This window comes from Chelonia mydas, chromosome 8 (assembly GCF_015237465.2).
Source record: "Chelonia mydas isolate rCheMyd1 chromosome 8, rCheMyd1.pri.v2, whole genome shotgun sequence".
Lineage (NCBI taxonomy): Eukaryota > Metazoa > Chordata > Testudines > Cheloniidae > Chelonia > Chelonia mydas.
In genome coordinates, this window is record NC_057854.1 from 75,079,897 (window position 1) to 75,101,514 (window position 21,618).

The 21,618-nt window shown below is 41.9% G+C and overlaps 1 protein-coding gene across 4 annotated transcripts in view; it reads right to left on the bottom strand.

Moving 5' to 3' along the window:
• Positions 1 to 12,027: 12,027 nt before the first annotated feature.
• Positions 12,028 to 21,618, bottom strand: part of LRRC8D (leucine rich repeat containing 8 VRAC subunit D) — a 91,303-nt gene continuing 81,712 nt past the window's right edge. For all 4 annotated transcript variants that reach the window (XM_043552997.1, XM_037906552.2, XM_037906553.2 and 1 more), the window contains one exon: positions 12,028 to 14,929. In XM_043552997.1, coding sequence (XP_043408932.1) covers positions 12,354 to 14,927 — 2,574 coding nt within the window. In that variant the 5' untranslated portion in view covers positions 14,928 to 14,929 and the 3' untranslated portion in view covers positions 12,028 to 12,353. The remainder of the gene's footprint in view (positions 14,930 to 21,618) is intronic.

The following is a 21,618-nucleotide window of genomic DNA, read 5'->3' on the forward strand; positions in this document are numbered from 1 at the left end:
CGGTCCATGCTGGAGCTCGTTTGCAATTCTGGGGGGACTGCATGGTCACCTGTGCTGCTGAGTTCACCATGCTGTCCAAAGAGGAAATGAAATTCAAAATTTCCCAGGGCTTTTACTGTGTACCTGGCTAGTGCATTGGAGTTGAAAGTGCTGTCCAGAGCGCTCACATTGTAGCACTCTGGGACAGCTCCTGGAAGCCAATACCATTGAATTGTGTCTGCACTACCCCAAATTCGACCCAGCAAGGTCAATTTTAGCGCTACTCCCCTAGCTGGGGAGGAGTACAGAAGTCGATTTTAAGAGCCCTTTAGGTAGACGGAACGGGGTTGGTTGTGTAGATGCATTCATTTTAAAATCGACCCAACACGGCTAAACTCGACCTAACCCTGTAGTGCAGACCAGGGCTCAGTCTCCACATAGGGCTGGTCTACACTGCAAAGTTGTTGACAAAACTTTTGTCTTTCACAGGCACTTAAAAAAGCCCCCCTCCCCACGCCAAAGACAAAAGTTTTGCCGAGGCAAGTGGCAGTGTGAAGTAGCTTTGTCGACAGGAGCACTCTCCTGCTGACAAAGCTAATGCCACTCGCAGGGCTGGAAGTATTTTGTTGGCAAAAGTGCCGACAAAGTACCGAAAAAAAGCGTTTACACACACTGACTTTTAGCGACAAGGCTGTGTCAACACAGCCTTGTCGCTAAAAGCTGCGTGGCATAGACAAGCCCTAGACAGCGCTAGGTCAACTGAAGAATTCTTCCATTAACCTGGTTATACCTCTCAGGGAGGTGAATTACAGAAAAAACCCTCCCATCAGCATAGGTAGGATCTACACTGAAGAGCTGCAGCCGCGCAACTGCAATGGTGCAACTGTTGCTGTAACATTTTAAGTGTAGACAAGCCTTGAAACTGAATCAAGAGTATCCACACAAAAAGATTGCACCAATTTAACTAAACCGGTTTGGTTTGATAAAACTGTGTCACGTAGGCAAGGTGTAAATTACTCCGGCCTGGTCTACACTAGGAATTTACTTTGGTATAGCTATGTCTCTCCGGTATGAAAAATCCACACTCCTAAGAGATGTAGCTATACCCACCTAATCCCTGGTGTAGACAGTGCTAGATCAATAGAAGAATTCTTCCGTCAACCTAGCTACCAGTTCTCAGGGAGGCGTGTTACCTACATCAACAAGAGAAACCCTCTCGTTGACATAGATGGTGTCTACATTGGGGTGCTGCAGCTGTGCAGCATTTAAAGTATAGACATACCCACATATAAGCTAAACTGATATAAGCTGGTATTGAACTGGTTTGAGTGTAACTACATTAATGATTTGCACCAGTTTAATTTTTTAAATATAGTTAAACTGGTGCACTTTTCTAGTGTAGACAAAGCTTAAGGAAATACCAATGTTTTCATGTAGTCAATTAACATGGATATTTTCATAGGTCTCATCTACATCATAAATGTCTCGGGTTTCAAGGACTCATTTACAACACAGTTTGACCCTGCCTGGACATTACTGAAGCCATGCTTCCAAATCCTGTGGTCCTCATCTTCAGCCTGGCTCCTTTCTGACTTGCACCTGGGGTAGTCTATCTACACTAGTCCATTAGTCCGTTAGCACTGACCTCCCCACTTAGTAAGGCAACTCCCACCTTTTCATATGCTGTGTATTTATACCTCCCTACTGTATTTTCCACTCCATGCATCTGATGAAGTGGGTTTTAGCCCATGAAAGCTTATGCCCAAATAAATTTGTTAGTCTCTAAGGTACCACAAGCACTCCTCGTTGTTTTTGCTGATACAGACTAACACAGAGTGGCTACCACTCTGAAACTAGTCCAAAGTGGACATAAGCACCAGAAGTCCCCTTCACACTTCTGCTTGTATTTTAAACCCAGTAGCACCCCCTTACATAAGGTGACCAGATGTCTCAATATTAGGGGCTTTGTCTTATATACACAACAATACCCCACCCTCCCTGAAAAAAAAGCGTCCCGATTTTTCACACTTGCTATCTGGTCACCAGGTCAACATTTAAAGGTGTAAGTCACTACACAAAGTGAAAGGCAGTGGGGAGTCAGACCCCCCCAGCTTTTACTCATGCCTTACCCTGGAAAACTCCAATCAACCTTAAAGCAAGTTTGCCAGAGTGACGGCTGAGCAGAAACAGGGGGAGCACTTGACAGTTCAGCCTTTGGGCTTGTGTGGAGCTGCAGCACAAGTCAAGAATGTGTTTGTGATGAATCAGCTGAACATTAATCGGCCAGCAGAGTAGTGTGATAAATCTGCTGCTCTCGCCTCTCTCCTGCCCTGGAGATTCACAGATCAGGAGGGGGAAGGCTCCAGGCAGCTGGAGAGGAGAGTTGGCAAGGAGTGAGTCAGGAAGGCAAAAGATACATTAGTAGCAGAGTCACTTTTTTTCTGAGCAAACATCCTACTTAAAATAAAGCCCAAATAGCAGGTAACATCCTTTTGTCATTCCCTTTTCAGTCACTCTATAATCATAAAAGAAATTTTGGATTCTGCTAACTGGGGGATGAGGTCGACAAAGATATGGGCTTCTGCAGGGGCACATGGCTCAAGTCCCAAGGACTTTCAGCCATCTTTCACAATGGCTTTGACACAGGAAGCTGGGTTTTAAGAGGGATGTACTTATCCTGGTATTAAAATGTTGTGCATCACCTTGTGTGTAGCCTGCCAATCAAAGGGTGACAACCATTATGAAACAGAGCTTCCCAAGCTTGGACTTTTTGGCTCCAATGTGGGAAATTTCCCCTTGACTTAAGTGGCCTAAGCACGTGGCAGGGGTGGTAACGATACATGCACTTATTTGTACGATCTCATGGTGTCAATCATTTTAACTGGACCTATTGGGGTGACCATTTAAAAGCACAGATATCTTTACTGAATATGGTGCTCAGATGGGATTCTGGTAGGGAGCCATATAAATGCCTAGGTAAACAGATACTTTCAGATCTCCAACTGAGAGAAAGAAAGATAAGACTGAAGTAGAAAGTTTCCATAGAATCCAATATGCCTGGGATTGAGGTCAGGCTCAGGCCTCTAGAAATGGGGTTTTATAATTTACATGCAACTTTATGTTCTTCATGAAACTTCAAAACTTGCCAACAGCATGAACATCCTTTAGGTAGGAAACAGTAAAGTGGCAACTGTATAATCCCTTTCCTATTGTATATTTTCTGTGCCTTATGGTGATTTCTTCTTTGCAAATATACTAGAGTGGCAACAAGTATAAACGAAATGATCTTTACATTATATGTATGGGTGTATCTTCTCAGGACAGCTCTCAGATACAGTACACTCAGGGCATTAGACAAATATGTCAACCACTACGAGGGGCGATCTAGTAGTGATTGAAATAAGAGCTAAAACACAGCAAAACTCTTCCCCATTCTAAGATCTGCTGGGGAAACTACCCTAAGGGCGATCCTGGGTGTTCTTATCATTTCAAGTTGCACCATACAGATGTTCACTGAACAGACATTGCATTAAAGTGGCGGGGAGAGATGCTTGTAGAAACGTCTACAATTTTTAAGACCTTAAGAGCAGAGACAAGATAGGTGAGGTAATATCTTTTATTGAACCAACTTCTGTTGGTGAGAGAGACGAGCTTTCGAGCTTACACGGAGCTCTTCTTCGAGTCTGGGAAACTTAGAATGTCACAGCTAAATATAAGATGGAACAGATAGTTTAGCACGAGCAGATAACACACAAAAACACACAGAATTGGTTGTTGACAGATGACTCACCTGTGCACATTTATTTGTAATACAAATTCAGGTAGAAAAAAAATCTCAACTATAGCTTTTTTGTTTGTTTGTACAACTTGTTGCATCGATTTCAAGTTAAGCAGAACCAGACTTGATCTGTGCTTGAATGAGACCTGCTGCAGAACATTGTGGAGGTGATTTAGCAGGTGGCATTCTTCCCAATCAGTCATTACTAAACCGATCACCCAGCATTACCCAAGGTATCAAGGGGCAATGTGATGTTGGAGACATCCACTTTACATAAGACAGAAAACTGGGGTCCTGACCCCTTGTAGTTATTAAAGATCTTCAGCCCTAAGGGGAATGGATGCAGCTTGGCTGAATTCCAGTTTGCTTAATTATATTCTCACTGCCTAAGATTCCACCTGTGGTTTTAAACAGATATTGGCTCTTCAACTCCTGTCCTAAAGAATCGTGTAGTGATGGTGTACTGCACATGGTCAATTGCCAAAATTACATCCCAGAGTTGGTTGCATTTCATTAGCAAGAAGGCAAGGGGGTATTCCTTTAGATGTGTTGTATATCCACCCTTTTCCCTGGAATATATACATGGCTGTATATTGTCTTTTTGCAAATCTATTTGTGAGTTTAGTTCTAAAGTCCCACCTATGCTACAAATACAGCCATTACAGGGAATGTCGTTAAACCATAGGGATCCCTCAACATGGCTAAAGGGAGGCTGACTAGCTGTGCAAATGCCAGTTTGCAATTCCAGCCTGCTCATATGTCACATTAATGTACATACTCAGTTTCAGCAGAATTCAGAAATGTTTTGTTCCCTTAGTTTAAGAACTCAAGAGAGATTTGTATAACTACATTTATCCAGTATAAACTGGTCACTCTTCTATAGCATTAAAATACCTAATGGGTTGCAAAGAATTTCCTAAGCTGAATGTTAAAAGTGCCATTTACATTCGCTACCATTGTGGACTAAAAAAAACAAACTAGGAAAAATTTGAGTTCGTGCCCCCCCTAATCTTTCAATTCTGGTAATCTTAAGGATTACTCGTAACAAAAGTTTGCACAACATTTTTAATTAGACAACGTCTATTTAAATAAAAGGACCTAGACTGACTTTTTGTTGGGCAAGTGCCAGTTCTGCAGTTTAAACCTGTCTGTAGGCTGTATTAATCTGTGCACCCAGTTTGAGCAAGATCTGTAAACATGCCGCTCCCTTGAAGTACTCAAAACAGAACTGTGTAACTGCTTTCATGCAGTTTCAACTGGGAAACGTTCTGTCCTTCTATTGCACCAAGATTCTAATTGCTTGGAATGGGATGGCCCAAGCCAAATGTTAGGAAGACAGCAATCTATTATGAGCTATGACTATGCTACTTTATTATCTAAATCAAATAGTTTCTTTACTTGCGCACAAGAATAGGACTTGGCGTCGCCTACACTGCAAATACTACTATGTCAATGGACTCTGTTGTCTATCTGCAGCTAGCAAGAAAACTCTTGCATTTCTATTTATACAGGTACTTATATGGCCTCACTGCCATAGTATCTGAACATGTCACATTCATTAATAGATTTTACCTTTACGGCAGACTGGTGTGTTAGGGAAGTACTATCTCCATTTTGTAGATGGGGAACTCAGGCAGAGGAAAACATACATGATTTTCTCAAGGTCAGACAAAGTCTGTGCCAAACTAGGAAATGAACCCAGATCTCCTAAGTGCTAAATCCAATGCTTTATCCACTAAGCCATCCTCCTTACCTGGTTCTAGACTTCCCCATAATGATCCACATATGAATGCCCCCCACCCCCAGGTTAATTATTGTATTTCTTTGTACTTAGGCAACCTGACATAGTTGGTTCAGAACAGCAACCCATAAGTTCAGCAACATAGGGGTGCTATGGGATGCCACATCACCCCAATGCTCTACATTTTGCACTGGATTACCAGGTCAAATTCAAGATTTCAGTCCTCCTCTTCAAAACCCTCCATGGGATTGTCCCAAGTGACCTGAGGGACTGTTGCGTTCTGCACAATCCTGGCTTCCCGCAACAGCTACTTTCCACCAGACCCATGGAATAGCTATCCTCAAATATTAAACTCTGGCACATGAGTGCTATTTTCCTGGTGATTGAGGATTGAAATCTGGAACTCACTCCTACAAGAGATTCGGATGACTACTAACCCCAGAATTTTCAGAAGTAAATACAAATGCCATTGCTTTGACCCACTATTCTGGCAGTAATACCACATTAAAAATAAAACCCCGAAAATGAGAAAACTAACAAAAACACACATAAAACCCCCCAAAACCCCAACACCAAGTAAACAAAGCCCAGTTGCTCTCTGTATATGTATGCTCTATAATTTTGGCAGGTGCTCAGCTACCAGTGATGGAGGCCCTACCGAAACCTATCCAGACAGTGACTGACCATTGCTAGGTGTAGCCCAGGCTAGGGCTCTTAAGGTTCCCTGAGATTTTTGTGACCAACTGAACAAAAAAACCACTCAACATTGTTGCATGGATCAGAGCCTCCCCTCTCAACACAGGAGCAGATCACTTGAGACTGGAAAACCAGCTGGTTGTAATTAATACAGCAGCCAAACACCATTTTCATGATTACTACAATTTTAAATTTTGAAATGCTCAATTTTTGACATTAATAAATGAAAAGAGGAAAAGGTTAATTAGATTAAATCTTGTGATGTATTTCTGGCAGGGTATTCCACTTGGAAAATAAAATTGTTTTAACATGAACATATTATAGTGACTTAGTGAACACAATGGGTAATATTTCCCTCTTCAAACAAAGATACACATGACTGATGATGACGATAATTCAAGAAGTGGAATATGATATGATTTCCTTGTCTGACACAAAGTCATATACATTTAACAAAATACTGGATATCCTTTCTAGACCAGGGCCAGAACCTGCAGACATGGGGAGTACTGGATCACCAGGGGGCACCATAGCCAAAGGCAGGTTGAAACATTAGTGAAATAAGTGGTGCCACCTTACGTACAATATGACCTGCTTTGTGCTGATTACCCTGTGATGATAACTTGATCATCAAGATGTTTCCTGATTTTTCATGGTGCTGGCTGCTGGCAGGGGTACATTACAGTTCCTCACTTCCTCTTATTTCCTTCTTTCCCCAACAGCAAATGTCTATCTGGCCTTCTCCTGAGTCCCCTTGCAAAGACCTTGTCAGGGTTCCCTCTCCGCTCTGAACTCTAGGGTACAGATGTGGGGACCCCCATGAAAGACCTCCTAAGCTTATTTCTACCAGCTTAGGTTAAAACTCCCCCAAGGCACAAATTATTTGCCCTTGGACGGTACGCTGCCACCACCAAGTGATTTAACAAAGAATCAGGGAAAGGACCACTTGGAGTTCCTATTCCCCCAAAATATCACCCCAAGCCCTTACACCCCCTTTCCTGAGGAGGCTTGAGAATAATATCCTAACCAATTGTTTACAAAGTGATCACAGACCCAAACCCCTGGGTCTCAGGACAATAGAGAAATCAGTCAGGTTCTTAAAAGAAGGATTTTATTTTTAAAAAAGGTAAAAATCACCTTTGTAAAATCAGGATGGAAAATAACTTTACAGGGTAACAAAAGATTCAAAAACACAACAGAACTTCCTCTAGGCTAGTTTCAAAGTTACAAAAAACAGGAATAAACCTCCCTCCAGCAAAGGAAAAATTCACAAGCAGAACAAAAGATAATCGAACATGCCTTGCCTGGCTTTTACGTACAATTTTTGTAATATGAGAGACTTTTAGGATGGCTTATAGGAGAAGGAGTTTTCTGACCTGATGCTTCTCTGCTTCACAAGAGAACACACAAAACAAAGCCTTCCCCACCCCCAAGATTGGAAAGTATCTTCTTTCCCCATTGGTCCTTTTGGTCAGGTGGCAACCAGGTTATTTGAGCTTCTTAACCCCTTACAGGTAAGGAGGAATTCTAAGCTACCCTACGCTGTATGGTGATGACAGACCTACACTAGCTCTGGATATTGTCCCTTTTCCCCCTGAAGAGTCCACCCCTCCAAGGGAGTGGCAGAGCAATTTGGGCAGGGGGAAACTTAGGTGAGTAGTGGTTTTGAAGTATACATCCTGAACCTCTGGCTTTACTGCAAGGGAGACAGTCAACTAGTTTGTAAAGAGCATGACCTCTACTTGAACTGGCCTCTCTCTAGGCAACCTGTTACATTTGCAGTGGGATGTTTGCATGTCCAGCAAAGAAGTTGGAAACAGAGTAAAAATTCCAGACAAGTTACATTTATAGATCTTTAAAGAATTTTGTAAATCCTTTAGGTGATGAGCATTGTCTTAATTTTATAGCATTAAGATCCTCATTTTAGAAGACCTGGTGAATGGACTGCCAAACTCCATAAAAGGCAAACATATCCTAAAGAATCTCCCTCTGGAATGCACAGGATTTGAGGAAGAAAATAATTCCTCTAGCCAAATGAAAGGGGCTCCCAGTCACAAAAATTTGTATATGGCAATGGGAAAGTTATCATCAAAAAGTATTCCTGTATACACTAGTTTTTCCCCCACCTAATACTTAGAGGACTACACAGCCTCATTTAGTATTGTACAGCAAGAGGCCATGTTCAAGTCTACCCTACTCTAGTAAAGAACTCTCCACACCTGTTTATTTTTAGAAACACCAAAACATTCTCTAGGGTTGGAATTCCTGAAACTGGGGATTTGACTGCGTAATAGAACAGACAGGGAGACGGTTTGTAATATTTTCTCCTAAAAAAAAAAAAAAAGTATGTGCCTTTTGAAGTCTTATTTTGGAAGAGGGATGAACTTCAAGGCTTTAAACAGGACATAGTCAGATTAGAAATGGGAAAATAATGGGGAAAACTAAACACTTCATGTATGATGAGGAAGACTACCTTTTCCTCCCCTTCTGAAAAGGTTCTCCTTAAATTAAGAACTGCTGCTATGCTAAGTAAAGGTCAGGATTGAAATCACCTCCTCACTAAAGAAAAAATTTGAGTGTTTCAGAGGAAGCTGAGTGACAAGGCTCAGTTGGATGAAAGAATTAGCCCTCAAGGTCAAGGCAAGGGTCTAGTTCTATAGAACCAAGTTATGGGGGTTTTTAACTGTAAGCTGGAGCAGTGGGAATGTGGACTGCTTGCAACTGGCAGTGGTGAACTTCCAGAAGGTGATTGATGGCCACGTGCTTTGCTATGCTGAGGGAAGCTCTCATGTAGGAGGTCTGCAGCTCCAGGGTGAGCTCTGCTCAGGTTTTTAGGAAAGTGGCATTTTCCTCCTTAAGTTCTGCTGCCACTACTGGTCATCCCAAGCCTGGAGCACTATCCTGTCCCATCGGTCCATGCCTGTTGGTCAAGCCCAGAAAAAGCAGCAGTCCACTGAACGAAGCATTCCATGTAAAGGTCTAGGAGAAGTGTCTGCTCAATGTGAGCCTCATCCCTCGGTGCCTTACTGCCTGGTTGTGAGGTCATTGCACAACTGTACACAGGCCTGGAGTGGCCTGTTTATAGTCATCACCATGATTGCAGAGCTCACCAGTGCTTCATGCTGCCTAACAGAGCTTTAAAAAAAGCACTGGCTTGCAAAGCCCAATGTATGATGGGGTGAAAGGAGAGGAATCATGGCAAATACATAGTTTGAACCAAGCCTCAGAATTCTAGTGCCTTTCCGTAAGTATCCCCATGACGATCAGGGTCCAGATACCCCCAGGGATATGACCCCAAAGAATAAATAATTGAATCAACTGGTTGTATATAATGTTATTATGTATAAAAATATGTTGAGTAAGGTCTTTTATGGAAGCTTGTAATGTTCTGAGCTTGATGGTCATCACAAGATATGTATAGACATAGTGGTTATGAATTTAGGTATATAGAGAACTGGGTTCTTAAAGCTTTACCTCCATCTCACAGCAGGGCAGTGGTCAGCCAAGCAAGAAAGGGCTGCTTCCTGACCCAATGAGACTAGCCCCAAACACTTAGCATTGTTCAACCCAGAAAAAGACAAATGATGGGCCGCAAAGTTAATAGGAGAACACAGACACCCCGGCTAGAATTTCCCCACCCACATAACCATGGTCACCATGCCAGGAGGAAAAAAAGGAAAAAAGTCATTTTGAAAAGGAGGCTTGAAACTGAGCTCTTGATTCAGAACTGGAGGAACAGTCTTGAAGGTTGGGAGGAGAGAGTGGCTGCCTGTCAATGCTGGATCCCCTGTATGGAGGTGGTCATGCTGGGAAATTGTTCAATGGCACTAGGTAACTTGTGTTAGAAAAGGAAATTTATATAATATAGAAGTGCAAAGCTTGAAGCTGTGTCTTTATGTTTATTTTCTCTGTAACTGGTGTTTGCTTTTCCTTATTATTTCATCTTTGAATCAGTGATTTTTCTATTAAATAAACTTCTTGTTTATGTTTACCCCAAGGCAGTCTCTGGTGTACAAACTGTGTGGAGTGTGTGTGCCCAAATAAGCTGGTGTTGGGGGTCAGGTTTCATACCTTTGGAGTGATGAACCAGAGGGAGGAAGTCTGAGTGTCTGGTAGACAAGAACTCAGGGTAGACGGATTTGGGAACTCTTAGGTTTGGAAGGGCCATCAGGGTCACCCTGCAAGTGACAACGAGGCTGGTACAGCCAGGTTGAGACCTTTATGCTTGGGGGCGGGCTACTGGTGTCAGGGTTCTGAGCCATAGCAGCACAGCATTATGGCCCCCAAAGTTCCAAGATGGGCACTGACAGAGCACCTTACTGGTCTGAGCGATCCTCAAAATGTCACAGTCCCATAATGCAAACACTCCCAGAAAGCACTGAGCACAGAAGCAGAGCAATGCACCATGGGATGCCTGACCAGAATGCTTGTTTCAAAACATTGCTGTGCTCTGTGGTAGAACCGATATAAGGCAAAACCTACCTTAATCACGAGGTAATAATGTCATGCGTCTGAACCGCTCATGCAACACTTGTTGCAGATCACTTAACACAGACACACAAAACCGGAAGCAAGTTTCAAATGCAGACATACCCTTATTTACAGTGACATGAATCGGGAGTAGCTCTACAGAAGTCAGTGGAGTTCCACCACAGTAGCACTGGTGCATGAGGAGAATCAGGCCCTTGGATTTTAGTAGGGCTGTAGCACAGTTCAGTACCCAACCACTCTCCAGTAGAGAACTGTTTTAGCCATTACAGGAGTCTAACTTGTAATCAGATCTCCCAGCACAGTAATTATTTCCATGTAGATGGCACTTAAGTGGACAAGCTTTGCAGCAGGTGATTTTGCAGATTAACAGTGTACACTTCTGTAGTGATTCAGGCAATGCTAAGTCAATTGAAAAACAATACACTCTGCTGGCTGCTTTTTCTCAATTTATTTCATGCCTCATCTGGCAAGTGTTTATAGATTCCTGTGCTAACATTTTCAATGCTTAAATGACCCAAAAATTGGATTTGTGTGGAGGAAGGATTATCTTGTGGTTAAAAGCACAGACTGTCAGGCCTCCTGTGTGAACCTGGGCAAGTCATAGCCTCTTTGTGCCTCACGTTCCACAATCGAGAAATAGGGCTGATTCCCACCTCCTTTGCGCAGGTGTTGTAAGACCAAACATTCATTAGTACTTATAGCGCACGGTGAGATTTCTGGATGGAAGGCTCTGTAGAGGAGTAAAGCAGCAGTAGTAAAACCACTGTATCTTTATCTAAAGACCTTCCACCATCACCTTGCAAAACAATTCAAAATGATGACGTTCAGTACCAGTCCTAGGGCCAATCCAACAGTTTAGTTGTAGAGATCTACATTTGACCATCTATCACCACTCCAGTTAGCAGTATCTGGGAGCACAGTGGGGCAACACAAATCAGTTCTGAAATGGGGAAAGGCCTTCACTGCTTAGCAGAAATTGCACTGTGTACAAAGGACTAGGGCTCTAGTACTGGTGGATTATGATGGGAATCCCATTCAAAAAATCAGGCCTTGTTGGTGAGGGATGTGGAGAGCTTTGGTCCCACAAGCAAATCACATACCCCTTTGTAAAACAATTGGAAGTTTTGCAGCAGTTCACAACATCAAATGCAGACATACGTCCTCAGTTAGTGAGGCAGCAGCTACAAAGATTAGTTTCCTTAAAAATGTATGAGAATTAACACTACATTACACACCAATGTGCATTGCAAGGGCTTTTAGGATAATACTGTAGTAGAAACCACTTATTTTTGTGCATTACTGGGGGGGAGAGGGGAATAAAGTCCAGACATTAAAGAATAACTTATATAGTAAGAAAAAGGTCATCAATTTAATCCATCATTTACTTTAAGCAGGCAAGCAATTTGTAAACATTCAAAAGCGGCAGCATCCAAGTTACAAACAATTTAAAAGAAAAAGAATTGAGATTAAGGGTTTTTTCTTTCAAAAAAATTGGAAATGATCATTTAAAATGCTACAAACACTGAACACTCAGTTACATCACCTATCATCCTGCTAATAGTTCTTTCTTATAAAGATTCCAGTATTTCTAAAATTCATGATCTTGTAATAACTTGTACATTAGCATTTGCTGCTTGGAAGTCAGTTGCTTGAGGATTACACCTGTTTTTAAATTCCATTAGCAAAGGTGATGCTTGTGTCTTGATTCAATACTTCTTTAACTTCTGAAGGCAAAGTGTCAAAGAGGTGGTCTTCCACAACAAGCCCGCTTTTCCTGAGAAGCCGACATTGTCCTAGCATAGCTGGTAGCCGATCTAAACAGTTTCCCTTCAGTTCCAGGTGAGTTAGCTGCACAAGCTGACCAATTTTATCTGGGATCGAGGTAATACAGTTTTGCCCCAGACTCAAAGTCCTTAATTTCACACATTTAAACAACTGTTTTGGCAAAATATCCACTTTGTTTCCTGTGATATGCAAATGCTGCAGATTTTGAAGCAATCCAATTTCCACTGGAATTGCTGCAATTGAGTTGTAGCTTACATCTAAGCATCTGAGTTTCTGTAAACTGAACACTGCGACTGGCAAGGATTCGAGTTTGTTATTGGAGAGATAAAGTGACTCCAAGTTCTTTACATGGGTAATGGAGGAAGGAATGTTGACTATTTTATTGTGCCACAACTTTAAGCAAGTAAGTCTTTTTAAGTGCTGGAAGCTGATGACTTCTTCAATTGTGCGTATGCTATTTGATTTTAAATCCAGATCCTGTAAATTAGACAGACTGAAAATGGCATGTGGAATTCTCTCCAGTTCACAGTTCTGTAGTTCTAACTCAGCTACATTCATCATTTTCTTAAGGCTATTCAGTACCACAAGCTTGGTGCCATCATTGTGAATTACTAGTTTTGTTAGATGCGGTGCCACATCTGTGATATTGGTGGGGACTTTGGTCAAATTGCTCTTCACATGGAGAATTTTAAGGTGTCTTAACTCTCTGAGAGATTCAAGCCCTATCATCTTATTGTTTTCAGAATTCAAGTTGCCTATCAAGTATAACTCACGGAGATTTTTGAGCAAATACACCCAAGCAGGAATTTCTGCAACATCTGTGAATTTCACGTGAAGGCATCTCAAGTTGTCACGGAGGAAGCTGAAAGCAGTCTGCTCAACCTTTGCAGGGCAGTGACAGAGATGAAGCTCTTGAAGGTTGGTCATCTGGGAGATTTTAGCTGGGATTTTTGCTTCAGGAATCAGCTCAAGTTTCAGCACATCCAGGTCTGTCAGATCAAACACTGCATCAGGGACCCCTGATAGCATGAAGAGATGCAGCTCTTGCTTATCCTGTGCATTGCGGGAGACATGCTGCCGAAGTTTTTCAAATGTCCACTCGTGGTTTAAACTAATTTCACGCAGCTTGTTTTCACTTACCTCTGACAAGAAGACACCAAATCTCTTGGAGTACAACTGGTCGTACTGATCTACCATGTGCAAAAGAAATGCAAAATCATTTTTGACATCAGGAATATCACTGAAGCTGCTCTCTTCTCTAACCTTCTCAAAGGAATATTCTTTTAAGGGTATTCTAAACAACCAGAAGAGTGTGTACAGACAGACAAAACCATACACACAAATGAGAGAAATGTAGCTGATAAGCAGCTTTTTCAACATGTAAGCCATATTGTGTGTGCACTCAAATTCCTTATAGCCAGTCAAATGCTCCACTTTTGGCTTGCAGTTGTGCTCAAAACTAATCTCGTTTACAAAGTTAGCTGTGTAGCAAAGAATAAATATGAACTTGACTGTCTTGATGACTGTCTGGACAACATAGAGTTTATAAATCAAGTCACTGTCCTCCACATGGGCCCGGAATTTTCGAACTTTTTCAAACAGGGCTTTGGCTTGTTCTCCATCTTTTTTATCTAAAATAGTCATGCTGGGAACCTCAATAACTGGCTTTTCAGCTGAAAACTTGAAGCCAGTCTTGGTTATCATGGGAGTACTAGCACTTGGGCTTCCTTCATCACTGCTAGTGGAAACGTGCTTTGGCAGGGATTGGGCACCCGTTAGTCTCTGTTTGTTCTCCTCAGAGTCCTCACATGCTGTTTCAGATAATGCTTTTGTAGTCCAAGGGGATTCAAAACACTTTCCTAATATAGACACAAAATGTTCAATTTTTGAGCATGTTTTGGGATATTTAAACCAAAAATTGCTACTGACCATTAAAATAATAGTATGTATGAGAGCAAGATAGGGAAAATACTTTGAATACCAAGGAAGAGCCAAATGATAGCACATCTGGTTAATAAATATATATTGCTGATAATCCAAATTGGTTTTTCGGCCTGAAGAATCCTGTTTCTCATTCTTCGGCTCCTGATTTGATACAGTAGATTGCAACTGAGAATAGGTCGTTCGGCTTAGTGGTATGTCTGGTGTTATGGTAGGTGCACTTTCAAAGGAAACTGTTCTCATTGCCATTCCTTTATCTTGATCAGTGGTTGTTTCAAATCCTGGTGTAACATCAGCATTCCCTGATATGCTGGGTTGTGCTTTTGAATTTACAGCAGACTGCAATACTGGCAAGCAGACCACCTGGTCTTTGGTCAGCTGCATGGTTCCAGCAAAGATGGCAACCATTAGCATAACAACAGCAAGATAATCCATAAATACATCCCACCATGGTTTCAGGATGCGATAAGTTGGTTGAATGTCATTAAGTGATGCAACTTCTGCAAGGGTAAACATTCCTGAAACAAAACAAAACATATGTTACTATCATTTGTTGTTGACAGACTGGTATAATTTTTTTTTCTGTTGAACAGCATAACATCACAAGATACGTAGAATCTGAAAAAGTTTTCCACTGCTCTTTGTATTTTGTTGAATTGTACACTATTGTCCACCACCCCATAAAATGGAAGCAAGCCAGGCAGGATCCTTTCAAGGGTGTACGGTGTCTCTAGAATAACAAAAACAACAACAAAATCTCTCTCTTTACTTACTGTCAAATTATACTTAGAGAGAGCCACCACTGAATATTACAAGAGCTAAAGGTTTGCACTGTATGATATAACTATCTGGACTGTTAAGAGCTGTCGTTGATATATTTTAAAAACGTGACTAGCAAATAGAATATACCTTGTGAAAATCAGTTTCTGTAAAAGTGATTGGACTGTGTACTTTGAATATGCACTATATTAGTGTTAATTAAAAAATATTTTAAATAATAAAAAATAGAAAACATTTTGCAAAACATTCTGCACTCTCTTATAACAATATGACAAAGCCTCTCATTTCCAATTCATTCAAATAAGTTAAAAAAAAAAAACCAATAAATTTCACTCCTTTGTTATCCGATCCTTTTCCTTAGGTACCACCAACTCATGTCTTAGCAATGTTAATGTTTCAACTATTATATAAAAATACTACACTAAAAGAGCTGCTTTCAATATTTTTATTTATTTTATAGCAAGATATTCAAACTATTTAAAATAGTCTGGAAAATGGATATTTCTCAGTTAATGAAAATTAAAAAAAAGACAATTATCTGGAAATCAGTTTATATAGCAAACTAGTTGCAAGACTTATTTTTCCAATTAAATTTTATCCATTGCCACCTGGAACTGTAAATCTGATTTGGATTCCCACCCAGTCCTTGTTGTAGCATAGTTTACTGCCCATCAAATAGGCAGTTTCCTTTTATTATTATGCAGTCTGGAGGGTTAAACTTATCTGTTCAAAGAATAAACTTCCCTTGCAACCAGGATGTGGTAAAAACACCAGTTTAACTGTTTTATTCATGACTAAAATTTGTAATTTCTACTGTAATTGTGTAGTGCATGTGTCACATGCATCACATATACCCACACAAGTGGCGGGGTGGAAGGGGGAGAGGGGAAGGGAAATCTGTATCACATAGTCAGTTTAACATAGTAGGAGTAGCTAATGGTGAGAATGGCCAGTCAGGATACTAGGAGAATCCAAAGCAGACAGGCCTAGGATGGACCAGCTGGGTTAATTATTTTAACAGTGTGGCAGTTCAGATCTATGCAGAAGTACACCTCAGTTTGCTGTTTGTTACTTAGGGGGTACAGTCACAAGTGTACGTGCACAGCATGTGATCACTTGGTTATTTCTAATCCATATTTCTTCATACTTGTCAAGAGAGCTTGGACGGAGTTTATAGCAGGACTGTATTTTAAGACACTGAATATTTGCAAGCCAAATAGTGTAATTAATAGTTGCCTCTTGCTCACATCAGTGTGCAGAACTCAAACTGGCCACATTCCATTTGGCCAACTTCTTACAAAGAGAGTTCACCTTTAGGCTGAGAATGAGCAGGTGACATTTCAGCCAAAGCCAAATTTTAGTCAGAAAGTTATAGGCACCTGAAAATAGGGGCCCAGAATGGAAGAGTCAGAGGCATCATGCTGCTACAACTACCTACACTGTAGCCAGAACACAAAAGCCGGGGCCCACATCATCACCTCCTGTGGGGAAACTCTCAGGAAGCAGCTTTGTGGGAGGCAGTCTTCCATGAGGATCTGTACGAGGGGATGAGGACAGCATGTTCCTTTCTCCTTCCCTCTTTCTGTCAAAACAAGGTGTGGGGGCCACCCACAAACCTGGTGGATCTAGTCATCTGCTTAGCGACCCAATACCTCCAGACTGATGCTGGCCTTCACTGACACCATCCACTCAACGTGGCTGCACTGGAGCCATTTTACCAAGGATTCCTGCACCCATGAATACTTTGGGGGAATCCCAAAGCAAACAGCCTCCACAGTAAAGAGAATACATCCCCAGGCTGGAAAGGCCCACTACTGCTCCAGCTGAAGTCAATGACAAAACTCCTACTGACTTCAATGGGACCAGAACCAGGCACTGTATGTTAGTCATTTGTAATTTATGTAGATAGATAAACATATAATGATCCTCCCCATCCCTCACGGCTGAGGTCACAGGTGGCACAATGGCCATCCCACCCAGCACGGGAAAGGAAAAGAATATTAATAATGTTTTTTCCTGTATAGATCTTTCAAAGGGGCTTTGAAATGAGGCTTCTGATGGTCTCAGATACTTTCTGCAAGGTCTGGTCTACACTAGAATTTTTATAAAATTTCTCCACCAATGAACGGTAGCAGTGGTGAGACAGCTAGCAAAGACAGGCCACCAACAGCTACTGGTGCTTTGCCCATTGTCAGCTAGACCTACACTGAGCATGGTCAGCCGATGCAGAAGGCAGAGAACTAGCTGCCAGTCTATTCTACCATTCCCACCATTGTACTACTGCTACTGGGGGTAGTACAATAGCAGCATTTTTCTCAAAACCTTCCTTTTGTAGACACAGGCTAACTATGCTGAAAATGGTTTCATTCAGTCTATACTAGCAGAAGCCATTTTCAGGTCAGGGGAACCTATTCCTAAAACCACTGCCACCAAGGGCTTAATTTCACAGTGTAGAAAGGATGCCACGGGAACATTTGTATAACATGGAAAACTGGCCACCATCAGCAAGTTAAGAGTCATCCAGGGAGCTGGGGGAGAAATGAGTAAAACAGAGACAGAGCACAAGAGTTCAAGTTGTTGTTGATTTTTTAAAAATAATTATAGACTTTGTCCTATGCACAAAATTATTTCAAAAATTTCAGTAAACTTGATAATTGCTGTAATCCTCTTACTGTAGGCTGCAGCCAGTGTGATGTAACAAGAGCTTTACACAAGAACAGCATTCAGCTCTCTGAACAGCTCTCTTTTCTTTCAAGTTACTGAAACCCACAGAAGAACTGCTAAAAGTGGCAATACTTCAACAAAAAAACTTCAAAAACAGACTCCAACGAGAGACTGCTGAATTGGAATTAATTTGCAAACTGGATACAATTAACTTAGGCCTGAATAGAGACTGGGAGTGGATGGGTCATTACACAAAGTAAAACTATTTTCCCATGTTTATCCCACGCCCCACTGTTCCTCAGACGTTCTTGTCAACTGCTGAAAATGACCCACCTTGATTATCACTGCAAAAGGTCCTCCTCCCCCCAGCTCTCATGCTGGTAATAGCTCACCTTAAGTGACGATTCTGGTTACAGTGTGTATGGTAACACCCATTGTTTCATGTTCTCTATGTATATAAAACTCCCCACTGTATTTTCCACTGAATGCATCCGATGAAGTGAGCTGTAGCTCACGGAATCTTATGCTCAAATAAATTTGTTAGTCTCTAAGGTGCACAAGTACTCCTTTTCTTTTTGCGAATACACACTAACACGGCTGCTAATCTGAAAGAAGAACTGCTGTTTCAACAGAGATTAGCAGTTATGAAACATGGAAAATGATGTTATTTTACAATCTAAAATTCAGAATGTCATAAAAAGAGAGGCAGACAGTTTCTACCTAATATCGTTACGTCTATGAACTGAAAACCAGCTCTCCTTTCCCCACCTCTAAAATATACACCTGAAAGGCACCCTGAGTTAAAAACAAAAACAAAATAAAAAACCCACACAGTTCATAAGTCACATTCTGACAAGCTGCAAGTGAAGTTGATATATTCCACAACAAGTCTTCACTCTCCTCTTTCAGTTTCACTGAACTAAAACCATAAAAGTTGAACTCATACTTCAATGCTAATTTTTTACATTCCATCTATTGCAGATTTGGAGGATTTGAGACTTAAATTGAAGTCAGGACAATAAGTTTGCCAAATACAACCCCCTGTTTTTATTATTATTTTACTAAAAAGGCCAGCTTTAAGCACTTGCACAGTTTTAACATGTTTTTGTTCTATAGTTTGTAAATACCCTTTCATAAGCTGGAAAGCAATTTCTTTCACAACCATTTTTCATCTTCATTTTGGGGATAGGGATTAGGTTTGATGTTAATCTAAAGTAGGAATATCAGACTCACTCTGCATTGGGGGACAAACTATAGTATAAATTTGGATCTGAGGCCTGGAGTTAGAAAACCAGGGGCATAAACAACACTTTGACTATAGTAGGCTTCCTGTTGAAGTCAATGGGTGTTCTGTGCAAAGATCCAGGGCAGCCTATTCTGTAGGTTGGCATCTTAGAACATTGGAGAACACCTACCATTTCATTGGAAAGCCAAGAACCAGATTTCTTGTGGTAAAAAACCCATCTACTTCTAGCCCTTGTGGTTCATCAGGCACTGAATGGTAAACAGGCCTCCAGTCTCCCAGTCGAAGCACTGCTTTTTTGACACCATAGTCCAGGACTGAACTAGAAAGTCCTGGTTCCCGAAGATGTTTTTCAGTGATTTTCAATCCCTAGCACAGAGTTTAGAGGGCAGACACTTAGTTTAAGACAGTGTGGTTAAGTTCAGTTTTGATGTAAAACTAGTCATTTCAATTATCGCTATTACAACATGACAGCTTAACGCTTACATAACTGGAATATACAAGAAAGCTATCTACAGGAAATCTTTGTATTTTGATGAATAACCTCCTCTCCTTACCTAAACCTTCCAACAAAATACTCATTGACTTGGCCAATCTAAATAGTCAAGATGACAGAATTTTATCTTAGCCCTGGCCTACACTATGAGTTTAGGTCGAATTAGCAGCATTAGATCGATTTAACCCTGCACCCGTCCACACAATGAAGCCATTTACTTCGACTTAAAGGGCTCTTAAAATCGATTTCTGTACTCCTCCCCCGATGAGGGGAGTAGCGCTGAAATTGACCTTGCCGGGTCGAATTTGGGGTAGTGTGGTTGCAATTTGACGGTATTGGCCTCTGGGAGCTAACCCAGAGTGCTCCATTGTGCCCGCTCTGGCCATGCTCTCAACTCAGATGCACTGGCCAAGTAGACAGGAAAAGGCCCGCAAACTTTTGAATCTCATTTCCTGTTTGGCCAGCGTGGCAAGCTGCAGGTGAGTGCAGATCTCATCAGCAGAGGTGACCATGATGGAGTCCCAGAATTGCAAAAGAGCTCCAGCATGGACCAAACAGGAGGTACGGGATCTGATCGCTGTATGGGGAGATGCATATGTGCTATCAGAACTCCGTTCCAAAAGATGAAATGCCCAAACATTTGAAAAAAAATCTCCAAGGGCATGAAGGACAGAGGCTATAACAGGGACCCACAGCAGTGCTGCGTGAAACTTAAGGAGCTCAGGCAAGCCTACCAAAAAACCAGAGAGGCAAATGGCCGCTCGGGGTCAGAGCCCCAGAAGTTGCCACTTCTATGATGAGCTGCATGCTATTCTAAGGGGTGCAGCCACCACTACCCCACCCGTGTGCTTTGACTCCATCAATGGACTGTGCATTTTGGGGATGAGGAAGATGATGAGGAGGAGGTTGAAGATAGCACACAGCAAGTAAGCGGAGAAACCGTTTTCCCTGAGAGCCTGGAACTGTTTCTCAGCCTGGATCTGGAGCCAGTACCCCCCGAACCCACCCAAGACGGGCTTCCGGACCCGCCAGGTGGAGAAGGGACCTCTGGTGAGTGTACCTTTGTAAATATAATACAAAAGCAAGCATGTTTAAAAGCAAGCATGTTTAATGATTAATTTGCGGCCAGTACAGCTACTGGAAAAGTCTGTTAACATGTCGGGATGGAGCGGAAATCCTCCAGGGACATCTCCATAAAGCTCTCCTGGATGTACTCCCAAAGCCTTTGCAAAAGGTTTCTGGAGAGGGCAGCCTTATTTCGTCCTCCATGGTAGGACACTTTACCATGCCAGGCCAGTAGCACGTAGTCTGGTATCATTGCATGACAAAGCATGGTAGCGTATAGTCCCAGTGTTTGCTGGCATTCAAGCAACATCCGTTCTTTATCTCTCTGTGTTATCCTCAGGAGAGTGATGATATTCATGGTCACGCGGTTGAAATAGGGTAATTTTATTAAGGGGACATTCAGAGGTGGCCGTTCCTGCTGGGCTGTTTGCCTGTGACTGAACAGAAATCTTCCCCATTGTTAGCCACGCAGTGGGGGGAGGGGTGAAGCGATCATCCCAGAGAATTGGGTGGTGGGGTTTAGTTGGGTTTGTGCTGCATGTTAACCTGAAAACCACAGCCCCTCCTTTTAAATTGCCAACCCATTTTAAATGACCAACCCAATGGCTGTTTGGTATGGGAAATGAGGGCGCTGCTGTTTGAAACCAGTCCCACATGTTATGAAGGTTAAAGACGCCAAAAGATTGTGGCTTATCATGGCTGCCTGCAAGCCGAATTCTTTTGCCCGCAGGCCCTGCACGTGTGATCTCTCACACCAAACTGGCAGGCCCTCAATATAAGAGGCAAAATGCGACCTTGTACCAAATGCACATGTGCTATGTAATGTTAACGGCAAGGTTCACCCTGAAAGAGTCTACCCATTGTTCTCTAAAATGTGTCTTTTTAACTACTACTCTCCCTTTTTTTTTCCTCCCACACCTGCAAATGTTTCAATGCTCACACTATCATCTCCTTCCCAG